This window comes from Myzus persicae, unplaced genomic scaffold (genome assembly GCF_001856785.1).
Source record: "Myzus persicae strain clone G006 unplaced genomic scaffold, MPER_G0061.0, whole genome shotgun sequence".
Lineage (NCBI taxonomy): Eukaryota > Metazoa > Arthropoda > Insecta > Hemiptera > Aphididae > Myzus > Myzus persicae.
This window is the reverse complement of record NW_019100913.1, coordinates 261,968-285,012: the sequence shown is the minus strand read 5'-3', so window position 1 is coordinate 285,012 and position 23,045 is coordinate 261,968. Positions and strand designations below refer to the sequence as shown.

At 25.1% G+C, this 23,045-nt stretch overlaps 1 protein-coding gene across 1 annotated transcript in view; it reads right to left on the bottom strand.

Moving 5' to 3' along the window:
- Positions 1-23,045, bottom strand: part of LOC111026746 — a 286,767-nt gene that overhangs the window by 67,887 nt on the left and 195,835 nt on the right. Inside the window, exons 10-14 of the mRNA XM_022304878.1 lie at positions 17,561-17,777; positions 14,358-14,560; positions 8,886-8,958; positions 5,534-5,742; positions 3,910-4,133 (exon numbers count right to left, since the gene is read on the bottom strand). Coding sequence (XP_022160570.1) covers positions 3,910-4,133; positions 5,534-5,742; positions 8,886-8,958; positions 14,358-14,560; positions 17,561-17,777 — 926 coding nt within the window. The remainder of the gene's footprint in view (positions 1-3,909; positions 4,134-5,533; positions 5,743-8,885; positions 8,959-14,357; positions 14,561-17,560; positions 17,778-23,045) is intronic.

The following is a 23,045-nucleotide window of genomic DNA, read 5'->3' as shown; positions in this document are numbered from 1 at the left end:
TAAAATAAAATGATATTTTAGGCATTCACGTTAATACGCATTGTTTAAAAATAGAACAAATCGAGTTTATTACGATACAAAGATATGTTTATAAACGTAGATAGTAGATACGTCATCCTTAGCTATCACTAATCGAAAAATTAATTATTATTAATATAGTTCTTTATTTTTGTTATTAGAACATCGATTATATTTATTTATATTCATATTTTATACATTATTTAGATTTAGCACAATAGACAATAGCATTTTTATGGGTATCGCCGAGTTTATACAGCCCCCTAGGCCCCATGGAGTACACAGATATTACAAATACACATTAATACTGTACAGCCGCCAGCCAGTATTTTAAACAGTTACTTTTATATTGTTATTTATTTATTTTTATTTTTTTGGGATTGGGGCCTTTGAGTATAATATTGATGTGGGCATACCGAGAAAATCTCGATTTCCCGATGGGCCTATCCACCCATGTATTTAATCAATAATAACACTCTCCTATCACTGTGAACAACAGTCGTCACACAACTAATTAAAAACAACAATGGTTAATAATTTCACCCATAGTTTTGTCTTTGTTCTCCTCTAGAATTTCAAGCATTTTAATTCAAACTAATTAACTAACTGCAATATTTCACGATAGACATCTTTATTGCATAATATAACCTAACTGATCACCGATACCTTAATTGTAATCACCCAGATTATATCACTCATGTAGCCTCTGAAATTTTAATTCGTGTACCTTAGTTCAATTGTCCAACTAATCATACTAATTTTGGAACACTGAGTCTAATCATCAAAGGAATTTATTTTATTACATAAATATAATATTAATTTAGCTAATTTAGTTAATTTTAACAAATATATTAAGAAACGTATCAACACTATTTTATCCTGGTTTCAAGATATGTTTTACTATGTTAATTAATAATATTAAAGTACTCTAAATTTATAAAAATTTTCATTATATACTCATAATATGAACCCAGCTCATCCATTTTCAAGTATACATATGCTTATTGTACGAACTTGCAAATCTGTCATTAATATTTTGTTCTAAACTTTTATTGTATTTGCTTGTTTACTAAATAAATATAATATAATTATTATGATTTAGTCAATTATTTTATCTTCCTAATTACAATACAAATTATTTACAATCCTGCATAATCTCTAGTCCAATACGAATTATTCCACTCACAATAGCTACTGCTTATTGTAAACCATGATATACAATTAATAACAAACGATCAAATTTAAACACATTTTTTTAAATATCTAGGCCACAATTTCATAATCGACTCCCAACGGAGACATAAATGATAAATCCTTATTGGGACTGCTAAACTAGCAATACTCATGGTATCGAACAAAGTTCTACATATTTCTCCTTTGAACGAAACCAAATTCAATATCCCTTTGACTTCACTGAGTATTCCTCTTTTCTTTCGGGCATTCTAGACATCTTCATCGCCTATTACCAAATGGCCTCTATCACTACACTAAAAACAAAAACTCATTTTAAATTGATCTCACAGCTACCCGATGAACTTAACTCTATAACCTCCACCCAAACGTTAGTGGACACTTTCTCCTCTCAAGCCTTTTAGGCTATAGCTAAACTTAGTATAACAATAAGTACTTATATATATTATAAATATTGCTCGTTATTTTTATTTCAAATATCCAATGAAATAGAAATGTCAAAAAAAATAATTGTGAACATTTATTTTTGAGATTTTTTAGTTTATGTTAGACATTTTCTCAGAAACGTTGAATTTATATAATTTATATTGAAATAAGTTTTGATATATTTTAAGATTTAAAATTACAAATTGTTTACATTTTTAACTGCGAAACTAATTCATAGATTTTTGCGATTTTAGCAAATTTGTATAGCACTTGAACTTCAAAAATTATATAAAAATGTAGAGACAAAATATTTTTAATAATATTGAGTTACTATTGAAAAACTTGTGTATAATTGAGTATTAAATTTCAGCATTTTGACCAAGCGCATGATTAGCTATTTAGGTATCGAAACAAATAAAAGAGGAAAAATAATTGAAAATTGATTATGCCTATAAATCACTTTAAATTAGTCAAATACCTATATTGGACTTCGTATAATGCAGTAAAAACTCTACATATATTATAAAACATATCAAAATAAGAATTTCATTTCTACAAAGTAATTCGAGTTTGAAAAACATTAGTTTTCAATTTCGTCAGAAACTGAATATGCATCAAAATATCTAGTTTTCCTTAAACAAATTTATGTTTGACCCGATTATTTTAAAAAGTTTAAGAGAATTATTTTTAAAGTTTATCATGGCATTTAACATCAGTTTTCCAAAGAATATGAATATATTATATAATATTTGTTACTGTTTCAATTTAATTATTCATAACAAACACTAAAATATGACTAAATATAAATAATGGTATCTTGTTATTATGTCTTTATCTCAATCAAAAAATGTTTATTTTAATAAAGTTTATATACTTCAGGAAAACATAGGTTGACCGTCATATATTTGTAAAACATCATAAATAATATTATTAAAGTCTGAAATTAACCAAAGTGAACGTCATACGCAGATAATGGTAAGTTTAAAACTACAAAGTATAGAAGTCTTGCTATTTTTTACAATGGGCTCCAGTTTATTAAATTTGCAACAAGACTATTATTTTAGGTACCTATACAAATCTCTCTACCAGCATATTAAAGTATGTATACTGAGTGGTTATTTTACAGTAAACCCTCACTACCTATCTAAAAGAGTATTAATGTTTCTAATATATTTCATACATAACTACATTGAAAATATAATATTTTACATTTATTACTATTTCATGTAACATATAATTTTAGTTTCATATTCTTTTTTACAAACCATCATGTATAAAAATCAGGTTTTGACCGAATAGTTAAAATTATTTCAAAGACTTTAAAGGTTTTAATTAGTGAAATGGTCAATTTTCTATTGAACCTTTGCGCTATGAACTCAATCTATCTAAACTTTAAATAACTATTATAAGTTACTATCAAACTAGTCTGAAATGTGATTTTCAACATTACTATTCTCATAAAACTTTTTGTTTGGGATATTAAATTAAAAAAGTATGTTGTGGGTTGAACAAGTTAATATTTTTTGAATGATTGAGATAAAAAAATAGTAAAAATAATTGATTTTTTTAAAACTTTTCTATTTAATGATTGTTTACTGTAGACAGAATCACTCTATACAATATAATATATTATTTTATATAGGTAATTAAGCAAACAAGTTAAATGTTTTGTAAGCTAAAAAGAACTTAATATCTTCAAAAGTGTAGTAAGAATGTACCTACCTATAGAATTGAATAGTTTTTAGTAAAAATACTTAGGATCTTCGTAACTGAGCGGGCAACAGATAATTATTTATTGTTTTCCACTTAAGTTCCTTATTCTCAAATTAATCAAAAGCAGACCTTTGATCAAAATAATACCTAGTGATTTTAAAATAAACGAGCAAACTTTGTATCAAACTAAATTTGATTGACACATTTTGACGTCATATGGATTCATGTTTTAATACGTTTAATGTTTTATTAAAACAATTAACTACAGTGGAGGCTTATAGAATAAAAAATACAAGACTTATTATTTAATACAATAATTTATTAAATATATTTTCTTTAATAATATTAATTAATTTAACACCATGTACATGTAAGTAAAATACCTATACATTATTAGGTACAGTAATACGTACAAATGTTTTTGTAGAAGTTATTATTTGGTTTATCATTGGACATTATTTATATTTCTTTAATTACCTAAGTGAATACTATTAAAAAAATACTCCAATGATAAAAGTGTGTTAAATGAATTATGTTAAATTATTATTTTGTACAACTTACTCTGATATGTAGTGTGGATGGTGTAAATAATCAGATTCAGCAGCTTTAGTAAAAGACACATTGTATTGTACGGAAATATCAATAACTCTATTGATTATCGCCATAGCTGTAAACTGGACATGGTGAATCCCTTGCAGTGCACTTAAACACACTTTCATTACTGAACAAAGGACCACACTCAATTCTTCCTTTTTCTCTTGCTCTCCAAATTCCATAACCGCAACCTGAATTACATTAGAAAATAATTATACACATTCATTTTTAAGAAGCAGGTACTTCTCAAATCCGAAAAGCAGATACGTTGGTGGTATACTAATGGCTCTGTACCGGAGAATTGAAATGACTTAGGTGTTTGTGATAAGTATTAAATAAACATTAATTTTTTCGACATTAAGGTTGTTTGATTGATGAAAATTGGCATTGTCGCATTTAATTTACAATGATGTAAATTATTTACATAATATAATGGACATTCAATTTAAAATGTACTAGTATTGAACGGTATTTGTATTGACGCTTAGACAATAAAAATAGTAGGTGTTATTTGATTTAATATATAATAATTTATTATTCAAATTTATATTAGTAGGCACCAATAAAATATATTAAAAATGATTTAATAATCATAAGCTAGTTTATTGTATGAGGTATGTATTTTACCATGACATTTTTATAATAAATATATTGCAAAGATTTGTTAGATTTAGATATCCTATTATCATTATATTTTATAATTCATAACTTAATGAGTGCTTATATTTTAATTTAGTTTTGTTTTTGTTTTAAAAATGATACAAAATAGTTAATTATTGTAATTTGGTGGTTAGACAATTACAAAATATATTCCGTACATTTGCGTAATTATTGCATAATATAACTAATGATGCTTTAATCTATAAATCTAATAATATCGATTTTAAACCAAATTCTAACTTAAAATGAATAAAGTATTTTTTTTCATGCAAATTATTTTTTTACTAAATTAAATAATTAAATTTCATTTTGCTAAAAATAAATTAAATGTTTATTCTTACTTATATTTGGTTATATTTATTCATGCTACTTACATAAATAACGAAAATTGTTTACATTATAAATTTTGTTTGTATAGGTACGCATGATTTCACAAAATTATATTCATGTGGTGTAAAGAGAAGATTTAAGTTACGATATATATGTTTAAATATACCTTCGTTAAGATGTCACTGTCATTATATATAGTAGGTATGCTAAGTAATACACTAATACTATATTCGATGATATTAACATTTATATTAACATAAAAGTTAGAATTGATTAGAATTCACCATAAATTTGAGTTGCTATGAAAATTAATATAATTTGGAGTGATGCATAATCCATATTAAAAATACCATTTATATAATATTTGATCAGTTAAACACCAATTCACTTAGAATTAACAAGAATGTCTAAACACCTACAGAAATCAATATATAATGCTATTTATTATTCAAAGCACATTTCAAAATATTTTTCAATAATATTCCATTAGGCAATACATATATATTATGTTTAAAATAAATCCTTTACTTAATATTCTTAGTAATACATTTAAATATAAAACTAATTTATACACAAAAAAAAAAAATTAAAATCAACTTACGTTCAAAATTGTCTTCAAAAGAGTGCAAATATGACGGAGTGACAGATCATGATTAGCTTCTAAATATTTTAATATATGCACAATGTAGTTGTTCAGACCGTGTAAAATGAAACCCAAGCATTCTACGTTTCCAGAAAGATGAGAAATGACTTGAAACTTTCTTTCTATATTGTATAGCTTAAGTGCTTTTGAATTTTTGTGTTTTATTCCTACATAAAAATAAATATATTGATATAACCAGAAAAAAATTCATAGTCAATAAATTACATAGGTAAATAGCTATCACAATACATGTACAACAAGACATTGATTCCACTAGTATAATTACTATAGCATTTTGAAGACATTTTTGATGTGCTACGTTTTTTATCAAGATTTTTATAAGGGTGTTTTTAATTTCAATAGAAATAAAATAATCTTGTGACCGAAATAGTTCTTAGAGTTTTTTCAATGCAGCCAGTGATTAGTTACTGCTTGCCTTTGCTTTTTTTTACCAACTCAAAAGAAATAATTTATCAAAAATGTAAAACTAACACAATTTAAATATATAACAAAAATTATTCAATCTCGGTTAACACATTTTAAGTATGATTATTACGCTAAAAGTTTCATATTTTAACATCAAGTTTTTTTTTCAATTAAAATTTGATTATAAAAATAATTTATATTAATTGACAAATTATACTAGTACAACAATCAGTTAATAATAATATAACTTTTACAGCCTTTACGTATACTATATAGTAGACCGCAAAAATATATAAAAAAAAGTCCAAAAAAAGTCAGAAGAAAAACAGTTTGAATAAACAGAAAAAAATATCTTTTGAAGATTTTTTGATTAATATGCTTTAATTGTTCTGTATATATTAAACTACATTAGACCAAGTTACCAATAATTGTATTACGCACAATGCTATAATCTAAGTTTATATTTTTATTAGTGGTAACAGGTAAAAGTATAATAAATAATTATGAGTTATGAGTAAAATACTTTAACATTTTTTTTTGCGTAATTTTCTCTTCAGACTTGACCATTTACAATCGAAAATCTAAGAACTATATTTAGTATAAAAAGTACCATTGATCACAAAAAATAAATAAATAATAAAACACACATCATTTGTAAAACTAGTACCTACATTGTTTGTTCCAATAAGATTCTAAAATGAATAATGTATTTACCCTTATTAAAATACACTACAGTCAAAACAATAATTAAAATAAAATAAAATATAATTCGAATTGTATATAATATTATATCGACATAACACCAATTCTGTTGCTCTAAAGGTTGCTAAAAAATAGTTATTCTATATTAATACTAGACTAGTATTGAAATTAATAATTATTTTTTAATTATAACCTTAATATTAGCGTAATAATTAAATACATCGATACATGTAATTTAATCATCTGAAAATAACTTAGACTTAAAACACTACGAAATCCGTGAAGCTTAAAACGACCAAAATCAGAAGGTGATTATAATTTATAATTGTAGGTATTGGTTGATTATCAAGAATTCGTTATACACAGTGATATGCAGAACCACAAAGTTGATTAGCAGTCTTGTACCTCAGTATAGGGTGATAAAAGCGTAAAAATAAATGTTCTACCTGGTACAATATTGTACCTGTAGTTCTATATACGTTTCATTTTTAAATTTGACTCTTAGTTATTTATAGTTCTCGAGTTTAGAGTATTTTTCTTATACATTTAAAAGCAACAATGTTCGAGTTCAATTAAAATCTAGTTTTATTCCATCGTATTTAATCGTAAAAAATTACGACGACGGTTAATACTCATTTGATATACAGATAACTATACAACATATATCTACAATATAAACTTACATCAATAAATTGGGATTTTTTAAAGCTATAGCAATATTATTTTATTGAAAATGACAGCAAATATCCACCGCACCTCTGGGCTAAGCCACCTTCAAACGAGCTAAGGGCTCACTGGTCCAACGGCCCAAAATCATACCATTGTCACTTGAAAGATCAATTTATTTTACAATTTACTCTTATCAATTAATAATTGTATTTAAGTACTCAAAGAATAACAAGTTGAAGCTTACTTAAGACTATAAGAAAATGAACTAAAACCGAAAAAAATATTTGAGCTTATTCTATGCTTATAGGCAGCCATTATACACTATGACTTAAAAATCATATTAATTTTTTATCAATGCAATAAAGTTTGTACAAATTGAAACACAAATATCAAAATTCCAGATATGATTTAAAGCGTATAAATCAATACAGGGGATAAACTAAATTGTGGCAAAATAACATCAGTTATATTTTTTTTAAATTACCATTATAGATACAATGTAAAAGTAACCAGTCGGCAGCATATGATATATGCTTTGAGTTATAAAAAAAAAACCCTTTAAAAAGAAGTCTAACTTATTATTTTATTACTTTCAAACTAATTTTTGACAATTTTTGTATACATTTTTTTAATTTAATAAAAATAATTTAATTTAGTTCAATTGTGTATATTAGTCAAGAGCACACTAAAATAGCTTTAATATAAAAAAAAATATGGTAAAAGTGGATAAAATTTAAAGATATATAGTAAAATGTGTGGTAGGTTAAGTTTTATTTAAAAAAAAAAGTAAAATTGGACATGACTAAAAAATAAAATAGTTAGGTCGACTTCCACTGTCCTCTAAATAAGAGTTTTTCATAATTTCTATAAATATATTATGGTATACTTTCATACGGATCCTGCCGGTCACTTCCTCCCGGGACACATTTAAGAGTATAAAATGTCCTCGTTTCACAATTTAAATTAGTTTTATTATTAATACAGTCTAGTGTAATATTAATAATGGTAACAATAATAATATTTAATGATATAGTTTTATGAAATATTGAAATAGATAGCTCTAATAATTGAAAACTATAATATTTTATTTTGTTTCAATTCAGCAAGTATTCCAATGCAGTATTTGATGATGACGTAAATGTCGCAAACTATAACATACAGGAATGTCTCCCGGGATTTACTAATTTAGAATGACGGGTTAATGTAAATTCCATTACACCACCATTTAAATTAGTAATTCTTCGTTGATCACTCTGTTTATTCAATAATTTTGAATCATATGAAATTCCTAGCTATGTTTTTAAAATCTATTCAAAAAGGCAAAATTGACCGAAAAGAGGCCAATAATAATATCAGAAATATTAAATGAAAAATTATTATACTTAGTGATTTTTTAAATATTATGTTTACTATAACTATTTCTGACCAATATAAATTGTACTTTGATCAAAAGAAATTTTCATGAATTTAAAATTAGTACAATATAGTATTCGTATGTGTTAAAGTTTCTTACCGTAATCGTTGATAGCACCCTTTTTATCGTTTTTTGTTTTATTTTGTGATGCGGCATGATTACGCATTTCATCCTGTTAAATAAACAAATCATTTTAAGTTTTATGAAATAAATTAAAATACAAAATATCATACTGTATAATATTACAGTAAAGGCGAGGTTACAAACTTTTGAAGCACGACAAAACAAATTATAAATAACAAGTAACGTACTTATATTAAAATAAGAGATACGAATACAAATTATTCTTATGCGTACCAGCCAGGTACCTACATGAGGTATTATATTAAACACATAAGAAAAATTATTTTCCAATTTTTAGAATAAAATGTTTGTAAATAAACTTACACGGAACCTTCTATTTAATTTTCAAACATCGGGTATAAATAATAAACATTTTATGCATTTTTAAATACTAAATAATGTGAAAATGTTTGCTATTATAATGAATTTTGCCAAAACATTAACTTCAAATATACATAAAAAATAACTGTATTTATGCTCTACTTATTTTTTTAATTCTAGTACTAACAACTTATGACTAACCAATTGATTTATATTTTTAAGCATTTTGACTATGTATATCATTTTTGTATTGGCATTTATAGAAAAAAAAGAATAAAATTATTTCCAATTTCAAACGCCCTTAACTATCTCCAAAAAAGAGCAAATATTATGAAGATTATATTAAGTATAGCAAATATTACAATACATTTTTGGTGAAAATATTAGTTAACTATACTTGTTTGTCAATAATAGTTATAATCTGCAAGGCAGAAAAGTAATTTATAATGGATAGTTATCATCAACTTATTTATTTTATCATTTTTCAACATACAATTTCTCTACTAGAAATGTTTATATTTTGAGGTCAAAATATTATAGTTTAATTCTTATACAATTAGCCATCGTGAAACATAGGGGCACATTACTCAAGACCAGTTATTCGGTTAGTGCCAACCAAACTAGGTTTTATGGAAACCCTAGATTTATGTCACTGTCTGGCTGTTAATAAATAAAAATAATTGTATTTTATATTATAAATTGTACATACATGTTTTTTTTTAACTAGGAAATATTATATTTATATGGTACTGAGTCTTTTTTTTTTGTTGTTCAGTGAACAAAATAACTACTATAGTTTATATCAAAATGTGTTCCATGCCTTAATGATTCTGAATATTGTATGATTTTGTTTTGCATGTTTTTGCATTTCTATAGACATTTTAGAATTTTTTAATGTACAGTGTTATGTGCTATTTTTATAATAAGATAAATGTTGAAATATAAAAAAATTAATATTTTTTCAATATATTATTAATATGAGCAGATGAGCAGCTGAATTTTGCAGCCAATGGGTTGTATGGGGCTGCAGACAATTTTGAAAACAATTTCGAAAAATGTATAAGCTTCTTTAAAATTAATATACATTTTTCATATTTTGTTATATTTTTCAAAACACCGATTCGTATTGATTTATTCGAAAAGAAAGCTAAGAAGTACTAAAGGTTTAGAGGTAAACAAAAAATGTTGATTGGTGTTTTTGTTTTGGTTAATGGTTTTCATATTAAGAAAACAATTTCAAAAACATTAGTGTTCATTATTTTTCAGGCGTATTTGAGATATGTTGATTTTTGGTATTTTGGAATAATTGCTACGAGTACCTACATTACTACATGCATATATTATTTTAAAACTAAGTTAATAATAGAAATCATTTTCTTAGTAAATAATACTAATTTGATGGCACCATCCATAAATGCACTTGTATGTAGTTGTATATGCTTGTAAACTTATAATCTTTCATAAACTTAGTTTTTAAAATTATCCCTTCTAATTGAAAATACAACTCATTCAAAGTATTGTATTACATTATATTAATATAGTTAAATACAATATTATGTTCAAATTTAATCACACACATAGTATGGCCCCTTAAGTTCCCCCAGCTGAGCGAGATTAACCACCGGGGTCAAACCAGGTGAAAACTTATTACTAAATCATTCATGACATTTTGATGACAAATTTATTCTGTAATATTGTATAAAATGGATTGTGTTGACTATAGGATAATCAATATAAGTGGGTATTTATTTATTTTTTTTAACATTCTGAATGGTGAGCTAGGCTTTTAAAATGTGCTCAACAAAACTGAAAGACACGTGGTCTTCACACATTATCGAATGTCAACAAGGTATAGTCGATCAATAGGATTAACACATGGATAGCGGCATCAGTATTATATTGGCGCCGTGCCAAGGTAATTGAATTTTAACTAACTATATGTACCGTCCCAAGAGTCACATTTGAGTGTATGGAGATGACATGAAATCTACGTCGAACGAATATTATTGGTTTGAGGGTGATCAGCGTACCCACAAACTACAATCATGCAACGTATGATATATATTATGATATAGGTGCGTGTATATAAAATACATGATATGTGTATATATATATATGGGACTGAACATGATAGGGCACAGACATTTAATTATTCACGATAAGCTTTCGTGTCAACGTTTGACCGATATAGCGGATCAGCCAAACAATTAATTTACCCACTGAAACAAGACAACATTATTATAGGTACGTATACTAAATTAAATTTCATTGAAATCCGCAAATAAAAACGCACCACTAATGACTAATCACGAAACCATAATATTAAAAAGTCGTGAACAATAATGCATATAATCTTCTCCCATTGTTGGTGACAATTATAAATATTAACTTAAAATTAAATATGTGATTTTCGTAACCATTAATTATAATTAATGATGGCAGTTAAAAAGTCCTTGTCTATCAAAATGCAACTATAATATTAATATATTATAATACATAATACGTACCTACATTAATAATTCACAGACAATATGAGTATAGTATTTTCTGCACGTAATTCGAAACCAATTTATAAATAACATTAATCCTTTAATGATTTTTCAATCATATTTGACGTAAAAAAAAATCATGTGACATTTCAATCTGTAATAAATTTGACTTTGTGATTTGTCAAGTTTATAGTATAATGAATACTATGTTGTTAGTATATAAAAAAAAATGTTTGGTGCAAACCAATAATCTATAGGTAATATATTATATTAAGCCGCACAGTAGATAGCTATATTTAAGTAATAGGGATTCCGGGATTCTTGTTATGCCGTCAAACAAAACGCATTTAAAAGTACGGATAGGAACAGTAAATAAGCGTTCATAGTAAATCTCACCTCTGAAAAGTACGAGGTTTATTGTTGTAATTAATTTAAAATTAAATGACAAATCACTGGCATTGAAAATGATACCACGAGCACAACTATGTTGCTTTTAATTTTTTTTTTTTTGCTGGGAAATTATTCACACTGCATCAATGCTCGTGAAAAAGGTAAAGCAGGTACCTATGTCACCTTAACACAAATCGATTGTGGTCAAAACGACTGAACTATGCGGCTGAGCTGAATGCCAGTTTAACGTGTCAAGTTATTTTTTACTTAATTGCATGGCAGCTACGGTTTATACTTGCATGTCAAAATGCCATTTAGTCTCAGCAAGTTGTAAACAATCGATCTCCTCAAAATTGAATGAGTGAATAACTAAAAGGTACCTTTAGGGAAATCCAAATCTATTTATATAGTTTTTGTTGGTAATCATCTGTATAATAGATAGAAATAATATTATTTAAAATTTAGTAAGGTGCTAGTAATTTTAGATTCTGAACGGAGCGATGAATGTATTGATTTTAGTGACTATTTTTTTTTGTGTCTGTCATCACGATTTCGGCAGTAAAAGTATTTCAATTTTCTTCAACACCAACTTTTCTGATAATAAAGTGAAACTAGTTTGTGCATTCGGGAGGTCAAAATCTAAAATTCCCAATAGTTTTTAAAAGCAACAGGAAAAATAAACATACAATTAAGGACAACCGAGAATTTTTAGGCAAAACCAGTTTTCGAAGCAATTGATATTGGTTTTTAGTGCAACTCTAAAAATATGACCGTATAGATACATGACATTTTCACTGAATGTTTGTGTTAGAATTTTAAATACACCATACAATTTTTAAAATATCTTAACTAGTATTGAACTATTTATACTCATGAAATTTTTGATTATTATTTGTTTTTTGTAAGCTATATAATGTGTATAAAAAACTGTCATAAACGTGAAAATGTAAGACAAGGTTTCTCGTAAGTTTTGTTAGTGAAAATTAAAAAAAAACTTAAGCGTATACAAACAATAATTTTTAATTGGCGTTTGAATTTTGAATTTTGACAAAGTTAGTAAAAATCACGAAAATTGCCAAATTATTTTGAATTAGAAATCATAACATTTTTTTCTTTTTATATCTATGATTTTAAAATTGCATTTAAGATTTTTATAAGTTTGTCTATCTTAGTCAAAAAAAAAAAAAAATGTCTACTGAAAAATTAAATTAAATTATTTTGATCGTTTGAAGTTGGAATTTTCACAATATTGGTTATTCTCTCGATTTCTCATGTAGCGATTTTCTTATTTTGTTGTAATTAAAAAACGAATAACTGTAGACACGTTAAATTTACACCATAATTTCATCAATTCATATACTTGATACATTTTTCAAAATATTCTGACTCCTTTTGAGCTGTTAACGGACATTTTCAATTTTCAATTATTTTAGTTTTTTTTTTTTCTATAATTGTCAATAAAATTGTATTTGTTGTGTCAAGAAGCTTGAATACTTAATACAAGGCTCCTTATATAATATATTTTCAATATCAGTTAAAAAATATTAAAATTACGTTAGCACGATTTTTCTTTATAAGCATTCAAAGTTCAAATTTGGACAACATTCATATCCTTTAAAATTTATAAATAATTTGAAACAGAGTTTTGCGTAAGTAGATAATTGTGTAACCAAAATATCTAAAAATATATAAGCAAGGTTTTTTTTGGATTTTTTATGTGAAATGTTGACAAAATTACATTTTAAATTACCAAGAATAATGATTTATGTAATATTGTTGTAAATTAAAAATATTATTCGTTGGTACTTGAAACTTTTAAAGTATATTATTATATTTCATACACACAATAACTTCACAAGTGTATTTTTTTTTTTTTGCAAAATTAATTGAATCTACTGCGTAGTACTAATGCTTACTAATAAAATAAATAAATTTAATCATAATAATACCATCAAATATACTAAATTACTTATTAATATTGTAGACTGACAGACCGTCTTCGGACAGAAACGTTTTTCGTATGCACTGATTTTATGCTATTAAATTCAAATTTAACACCATTCATTACAGTGACCCACTTGTAACCTACTGTACAGCAGAGCGCATCCACTTACCCTCTTTTTTTGATTAATGACGATTTTTTTTTTTATAATTGGTTGAGTCTCATACATTATACTTCATAGTCAATAACCCGAAGTCCAAAATTGTTCCTAAATATATTTTTTTGAATAAATTTGTTTTTTCTTACCGTTTCGAGAGTCTTGTTGCTGACTTTGCTTTTGAGTGACCAAATTGACCCAAAAAAATCATCTAGGTTACTACTGTGACGTTCTTCTGCACTATCAGTTTGTGTGAATTTCATTCTCCGAAATAATCGTGAAGGTAGCGTTGGCAAATCTGATGGTTTACCTGCTTGGTCATAATTTGCAAAGTTGTGGCGCCACATTCGTTCTGGAAATATAATATAGATAAGTCATAATTATTGAAAACGAAGCTAGAATTAAAAATAAAATGAAATTGATGAAAACATTTATTTTTTTATTAGTACAAACGCTAATAGTATTGCTTAATAAACTGATCAAAATTGTAAATCCAAACAATCGGTTAACATTTCTAAATTAACGCATCTCGACTTAAAATCTTAGTTGGGTTTTGTTATAATTTTGAATACCTATAGTTGTATGGTCAAAATTTATTTGATAAATTATTCTTCTTGAAAAGGGAAAAAAAATACTTTATTAATGAATAAATAAATCGTAAAAAATAATTTTGTTTATCGTAACAATTAAACATAATTGTGTTATCTACATCCAATAAATGTAAAATTCAAATAAAAAACAAATTTTCTGTAAAATATTTTTATACTTAGAACATCCAAAAATCAAATTTTATTAAAATAGGCTTTTTATAACCAATCAGGTAAGAAATATACATTTTTTTTTTATGTATCTAAAACTTGAAGTATGTTTAGTCACACAAAATTTTACAATATTCCAGGAAAATTATTTCTTCAATAATATAATAAAACAAATATATATTATAGTTTAAAAGGCACAATATATACAACTTATGTTTCCTTATTTATATTTTAACATTATATTCATAATTCATATTTTGTTTTTAATTTTTAATCATTTTTTTCATGAAACAAAATTATTAACTAATTATGCACGTTTACAATTATTTAATAATCAAATATTTTTATGGCATTTTACTGTTGTTTTTTGTTCATTTTAATATTAAATCGAGTAAGTATGTAAGGTTATCTGCTTTTCATTGCTTAAGTAGTTAAGTTATCCCTTTGCTATAAATTGTATCTAGATACAATAAATACGGAGTACAACTCCATCGTTAAGAATTATTTCCAGACATATATTGGTTCTATTATATTTTTTTTTTCAAATGATAGCTTTAAGTTCATGTCACAGTCTATTTACGTAAAATGTATTTCTAAATCACTAAATAAAATATTGTTTATACTTTTAAAATATATTATATATTTATATAGCCTAGGTGTGTAAAAACATGGCATGATTCTAAAAATAATGGGAATGATCAGTTCTATTATAATGATATTTTATTTAACGTGTCAATTGAAATTAGATTAGCATCTATCATTTCAGTAACCATGTATTATTTACTTGAGGTAAACGTACAATATATCATTTTAGTTTTAATTACCTACCAATATATTTAACATGTAGTTAATTTTACAGCTGATGTGTTACAACAAAAAAATCAATTATTTACCATAATTTTTTTTTTTTTACTTAGGAAAAAAAATATGCGCATTTTGCAAATGTTATTGTAATAATATAAAAATATGCAAATTCAAACAAGTTCGTAAATTACATATATTTGCATTGTTTAGTTTATGTTAAAATGATTGTTTATTATGTGATTTAGTTTTTAACGATTTTCCTTAATAAAGTATAATAATATTATTTAGTAAGTAATAGATATAATATTGCAACAAGCTCTGCATGTTTTCAATATTATATTATAATATTATAATACTTAATCATTAGAAGCACTTATTTACGCTATAACTTGAAGTTATAATATGCAATAGGATTTTTGTATAGAGTAAGTTAAAGTCTTAATTTTATTTTTTTGCTTAGAGTTTTAGATACCATTTCTGAATTTGTACGTATTTATAGTTAAAAAAAAATTATTATTTTTGTTTTTATACATTTTTGAGCTAAAATGACTGTATAAACTTTATTATAAACTAAATTAATTTCATTTTGATAAATAAAAAATCGAATACTTATATATTTTTGAATAACATAAAATATAATATTATTATTTACAAAGGGATATGATATATTGTTGAATGTAAACTGTCAGAGGTCTAGACTATGGTGGTTTTAGTTTGTAAATATATTAACTACAAATTAAATTAAATAAGTAAGTTGGGTGACTTGGAAAGCAGTAAAAATATTATAGATTTCAATTTGTAACCTAGTAGTATTTTTTTTAACTGTGTAATGTTATAACTTATAACTTATTGAATTGTAACCAATGATGTACTATATTAAACTGTAGTATCTATTCAATACACATTATCCAAGTTGCCGAAGCATTACAGTTATTGACCAACCAATAACCATAATTCCTAATTTGCTTAGGATTTATCGCGATTGTCTAAGATATTCCTTAAATAAAATATTTAACCATACCATGCACAATACGAAAAAGATATCACCCTAGTGTTATCTAGAGAATTATCTCGGTAATAAAACAAATGTACCAAATTATAGTAACAATATATGTACCTGTAAGTATTTATATTGTTATTTACGGTTTTAAATAAAACAGTAAGCCAGACATTTTTTATGTTATTCATAAAAGCAATCTGTAGTATCCCAATGGAATCGGCAAACGAACGATTGGGCGTGATTATCCCTTTGACCAAACAATGGACATTGATCAAAGAGCTTACCATAAGTATAATATGATTGAGAACACGTGTAACGTTGTCATATTCACTTCAGATCATCATGTGTTTTGATTATTTTGCTAATTGTATTGCGTAAAATTAGTCTGTAGCTATATATACACAACTAATTTTCGGCAAAAAAAATGAATATTTAGAGTGTTTGAAACGAAATTTAAAAGTCAGAATGTATGAAAATATACAAATATATATATATTTTAAGCGTGATCAATCGAATATAATAAATGGTATGGCCGATAAAGAGTGCAATTGCATTCTTATACTGACAGAAACAATACGATAAAGTGCATTTACAGACGACAGGTTATTTACAATTGTTGTATAAAATCCATTAGAACATTTAAATACTGTTTCTCATAATAACTTTGACCTAGATAATATTATGTGTATTGTTATTATTTTTTTTTCTTTATGATCAGTTGTCTTTTAAATGTTATACATTCCCTGAATTTCTTAATGTTAGTTAAATGCTAATATGTCAAGTTCAATACCTTTAATGACAGCTGTTGACCCAGACAAAATCTTCCAGCAGTCATTGATCATATGGACTTGTATACGCAACAATGAGTCCACTATATCTGATGGACAAATATCTGTAGAATTTTTAATGCAAATTTTTGCACCGAACTCAAGAAGATCCAACACGCAATTCCATGATATCTCTGGTTGTACAATGGCTAAATGAAGTGGTGTGTTACCATATACATCCTGAAAAATAATGAAATACCAAACATTAAAAATGTTAAGGAAACAACAATAAATGATTGAAGATATCATGTGTTCGTACACAATAATGGATATGATAAATATTATGATTGGGAATTTAATATTGATGAGGTATACAATTATTATGTTAGGATCGAATATTAAATTTCATATGTTCCAATTGATTTTTATTCTGGTAGGGAACCAAAATATTATTTTCTTATTCTGATAGCTTGATAAAATTCACTGTGATGTATAAGTTTCAAGAATAACTTAAAAATATATTGCCTATAAGTCGTGAGAAAAACAGTTGATTTTTGTTGCCATACAAGAAAACTTATTCAATTATTGTCTTCATCATGATTTAAAATTTGTTTTTATTTTAATATATATGGTTTAACATAATAGTAGAATATTTTATTATGACAACGGATATCTACCTAATAAAAAAAATATTGAAAAGTGTAGATTGAATTTCTATTTATTATTATAAGGTACCTATAACTTATTATTACATAGGTACTATATAACTTACTTATAAATGAATAATTGTATTTGATCAAAATACAAAATTACTGTTTTTCGCTATATATTGAAGAGTATTTGAGTAATAAACCTTTATAAAACGTCAAAAGTTTACTTTTCCATAAATCCTTAGGATTATATTACAAACTTAACTGAATGTGAAAATGTGCCTATGCAGTAAAGTTAATTTAAGACACGACATCAAATAATAATTATATATTTTAATTATAACTTGATTAAATGATTACATTTTATTTATAATTGTATTTTATTTTTATAAGAGGTACATATTGAGAGAATTTATTATTTTAAACGAAGAACATATTTCATAAGGTACCTCTCCCATTATGTAAATATAGATATAAGAGAATCTAAGCTTTTTGTCTTAACATAGAATTTTTAAACATATCACCTGTCCAATTAGTAAAAAATATCTGATTTTAATCTTAAACCAATCACTATTCTCAAAAAGTTTTAGTAACGCAGAGCACAGCAGAATAATAAAACGGTAAAATAACTAACGTAATTACATTAATTATTTTTAAAACAAATGGTACCTACCTATGAAATATAATATAGCTATTATATTATCTGAAAACAAAACTGTTGAGAATATAATAAATATTTAAAAGTAAACACACATAAATGTCTGTATTTTTAAAGTTGCTTATTATTATGATTACTTTTGCGATTGTTATATTAACTGAATCAAATATGTATTACTCATATCAACCAATTGCAAATATCTACTATATTATACGTTTATAAGGATAATAAGCTAATGTAAGTATATAAGTTGTATCATACTAATAAAACATAATATGTATTTATGACTGGATTTATTCTAAATACTTGAGAGAGTGAACAAATTTTGCTCTAATAACCTCTTAAGAAATGTCTATATATTTAAAAAATGTGTACAAGTTAATAAGTTAGATATTTATTGCTGTTACCTTTTATAATCAAACTGTCGGTTTAATCAAAGTAAAATTGTTGCATGAAGCTTATACAAAATTTAATTTCAAACAAGCTCTAGTAATTAAATTACACTTGTACAACAAATTGTTTTGAAGTTTAAATAGTGAAGTGATAAAACATTAAATTAATAGCGAATGATATTGCAGCTCAAAGAATCGATCGACGAAAACAATTGGGTATACTAAAAAAGAACAAAAATATTTTTTTCTATTTAAATTGGTAAATAAATTATAATGTGGTATTGATCATAATATTATTACCTAATTTGTCATATCAGTATATACTATAATTATTAAAACATAAATCATAAGATAAAAGAAGAAAAACATTAGATTTATGCTTTGTTTTTAAATTAATAAATGGAAAGGTTTATAAACTGCACTTCCATAGTTCCATGTTCGGCATGTTCTTACCTAGTCGAACAACCAGAATATTGACTAATTTTTACTTGCCGATCGAATTATGATCAAAATTCTCCTATGGCTTTATTGTTGCAGTTACCTACGAAATAATTTTAACATAGATTTGTTTTCTAATACCTCTATTGATTCTATACATTTATTATACTAAAATAATTTAATTTAATTAAATAATTATTATTACTTCTACTATTTTTAACAAAACTCTGTTATTACTTAATTGCTTATTCCACCAATCCAATTATTTATTACTATGATATTATGTAACATAATTTATGTTACTAAAATATGTTTATTAACTTAGTATAGGTAAATCTTTAATCAGCTCTTTAATCAACCTAAGTTAGAAATAAAGTAAGTTTGTACCTTAATTTATTTCATTTATAAATATTAGTAGCACACTATATATTAATTTCAATTTAGCATTTCTCGCTTACAATATCAAAAATAAACTATGTGTTTTTCAAATAATACTATTACTCAAAAAATATGTGACTTATTATAAAATACATATTACATTGTATATAATAAGTTTGGTATGTATTTTTGGTTCATATCAACATATTTTGTGCTTCTAATGAAACCTTATCCGTATACTTATTATATATAAATGAGAACAGTGCAGTGGTGCGATTAGTAGAGTGATTGGAGGATTAGATCTTACCCCCTCTAAATAAATGATTTGAATCTGAGACACCCAAAAATATAATAAATAAATAATATCTATTTTACACATCTAAATTAAATGCACAGCATATCATAATTTACATTAAATAATTATTTAATATTTTAAGTAAAAATATTTATGAAATTTACAATAATAGTAGTTTATTTTACTCGTTTAATTCCATGTTAATGTTTTAGGGTAGATACTGGTTCAAAAAAATGTATCTATAAGTGCATTTAGATAAAAATCACTAGCAAGGTAGCAAGGCAACATTAGCACGTTATTTTTTAAAATTCATAATAGTTTTTCAAAAATAAAAAAAAACAATTGGAAATTGGACTATTTAAAGCATATAGCTATCAAAATTAGAATGAAAATTATACATTTACTGAATGGTACAATTTATTTTGATTACAAAACTATAAAAATATTATTAATTTGAGTAAACAAAAATAATGGCTATTAATTTTAACAATTATCAATCAATGTCTTTAAAAACATTGAAAATACAAATATTAAACTCATATCAAAAATATTTTTTCAAGTTGATATTTAGGAAACTATTAAAAAACTTTTAAAATTCTAATTGAAATGTATTAAGACTTTAGTAGGTACACTACTATAAATAGTTACAATTTATAAACAATTTTAATAAGAACCACGCATCGTGGTTTAAAGTGTTTAGTTGTTTCGAAAATGCAATGTTCTAGTTCAGTAAAATATTTTATTTATTGTGTTCAGTTTTGTCATTTAAGTTTAATTTGTTAACATAACAAAAAGTTCTATAAAAAAATGAAATATTGTAACGGTAGGATAGATGGGACGATGACTCAAGGCTCTTTTTGCTTCCACATACTTAACCCCACCAAATATTTTACTGGATATTTAATTTACCATGTTTCTGACGATACTATTGAACTTCTTTATGATTTTTTTTTTTGTCGAGTTATGGAACACTTTTGTGTCCCAGGGATGGAAATTGGGATATACCTACTTTTATTTAATTTTTCCTCTTTTGTGACAAAACTATTGAATATTTTCACTATATATATTTTTCACAAAGTTGTTGAAAATATCCATCTCAAAATAAAGTGTCACAGAGTTGATTTTATTTCCATTTGGGTCTGTGGGGGAGGAGAGCGTAATAATTGTGTTTAAAATAATGTTCTGGTTCTTCGTTAAGACATTTGAATTATTCTTCGATTATTTATTTAAAAATAGTTACAGACAATACTATTGGATGTTAAAGCTGTGCTCTTTTAGAATTTTTGACATGGGGAAAATATGTGTGGAAGAACTGTATTGTATTTTCTTTTTTCACTTTTCCAACAAAACTTATGACCATTTTCAGTTTTATCTTCAAATATTTCTTGAAAATATCACCTCTGAGTGTCTCACCGTCACTCTTTTTTTTCATTTTTGGTCCGGAAAGCGAGGTAGTGGGAGACACATTGTTTTTCAATCCAGTTTACTATTTAATAATTCCATCATATGTATTTAGTCTCAACTTTATTTCCACAAGCGATGCTCCGTTATTCAGATATTAATGTATTATTTGACCTAAAATTACCATAAAAGACATACCTAGCTGTATATGATTGAAAGTTTAAATTTTTCTAACTTTGGACAAATCAATAAATCTTTAATGTTCAAAAAACAATATTATATTTTTATTAATAGCTAGTGGACACTTATCCCTTATTCTTATTCGTATCACGATCATACAATACCTCATAGGTATATTTTATTTGTGCAATTTTTAATTTTGTTATTACATTTTTGTTATTCTTATTTTTCATTTGTTTCCCATAAAGAAAACAACTGAAAAATAAATATGATAATACATTTTGTTTTGTTCAATAGATGGAATAAGTCTTAAGCTGCATTTATATTTAGTTTCAATAAAATTAATCATTTTATCATATTTGTTATAATATTAAGATATTATACACATATTTATTATTATTAAATAGTTGACTTATAACATATTGTGTGTATATGTTTATGTAGAAATTTTTCACATTTATTTTTAACATTTTATGATTAATACATTTTATTCGAATTCGAAATTATTGTGAAGCGGGCTACTTGATAAGTTTTTTTTTGTTAATGTGTATCAGATGCGCCTGTCATCGCATTTCAGTGCAGGAAAAATTATTGAATCTTCTTCTTTAATGGTGGTTTCCATTATAAAATGTAATCTAGTTGGTACTTTGTCTCAAAAGAAGAAATTTCCCATACATTTCCCAGATTTTTTCAAGAAGGAAAAATTAAAAAATATTAATAATAAACTGGAATATTTTTTCATCAACTGTTTTTGACAAATTTTTTTTTTGTTATTCAAATCATACAACTGCATGACGTTTTTATCAATGATTAGCAATTTAAATTGACATTTTTTAAACACTTTAGTAAAACATTCAACATATTATGTCCCTTTAAAAGTAAATTATTTTAAATGGTTTACTTTTATATATTTTTTAGATTCTGAGCGGAGCGATGTTTTTTTTTATTTATGTCAATAACATTGAAAATATAACACGAGGACCCTAATAAGTTCTTAAAACAATTTAAAATATCGGAAATACATAGTGAACATTTTTTTATAAGCATTTGAAGTTCAAATATAGATAGAAATTAGATATTTAAACCAAAGATGAGATTTTTTTCCTTAATGGTTAG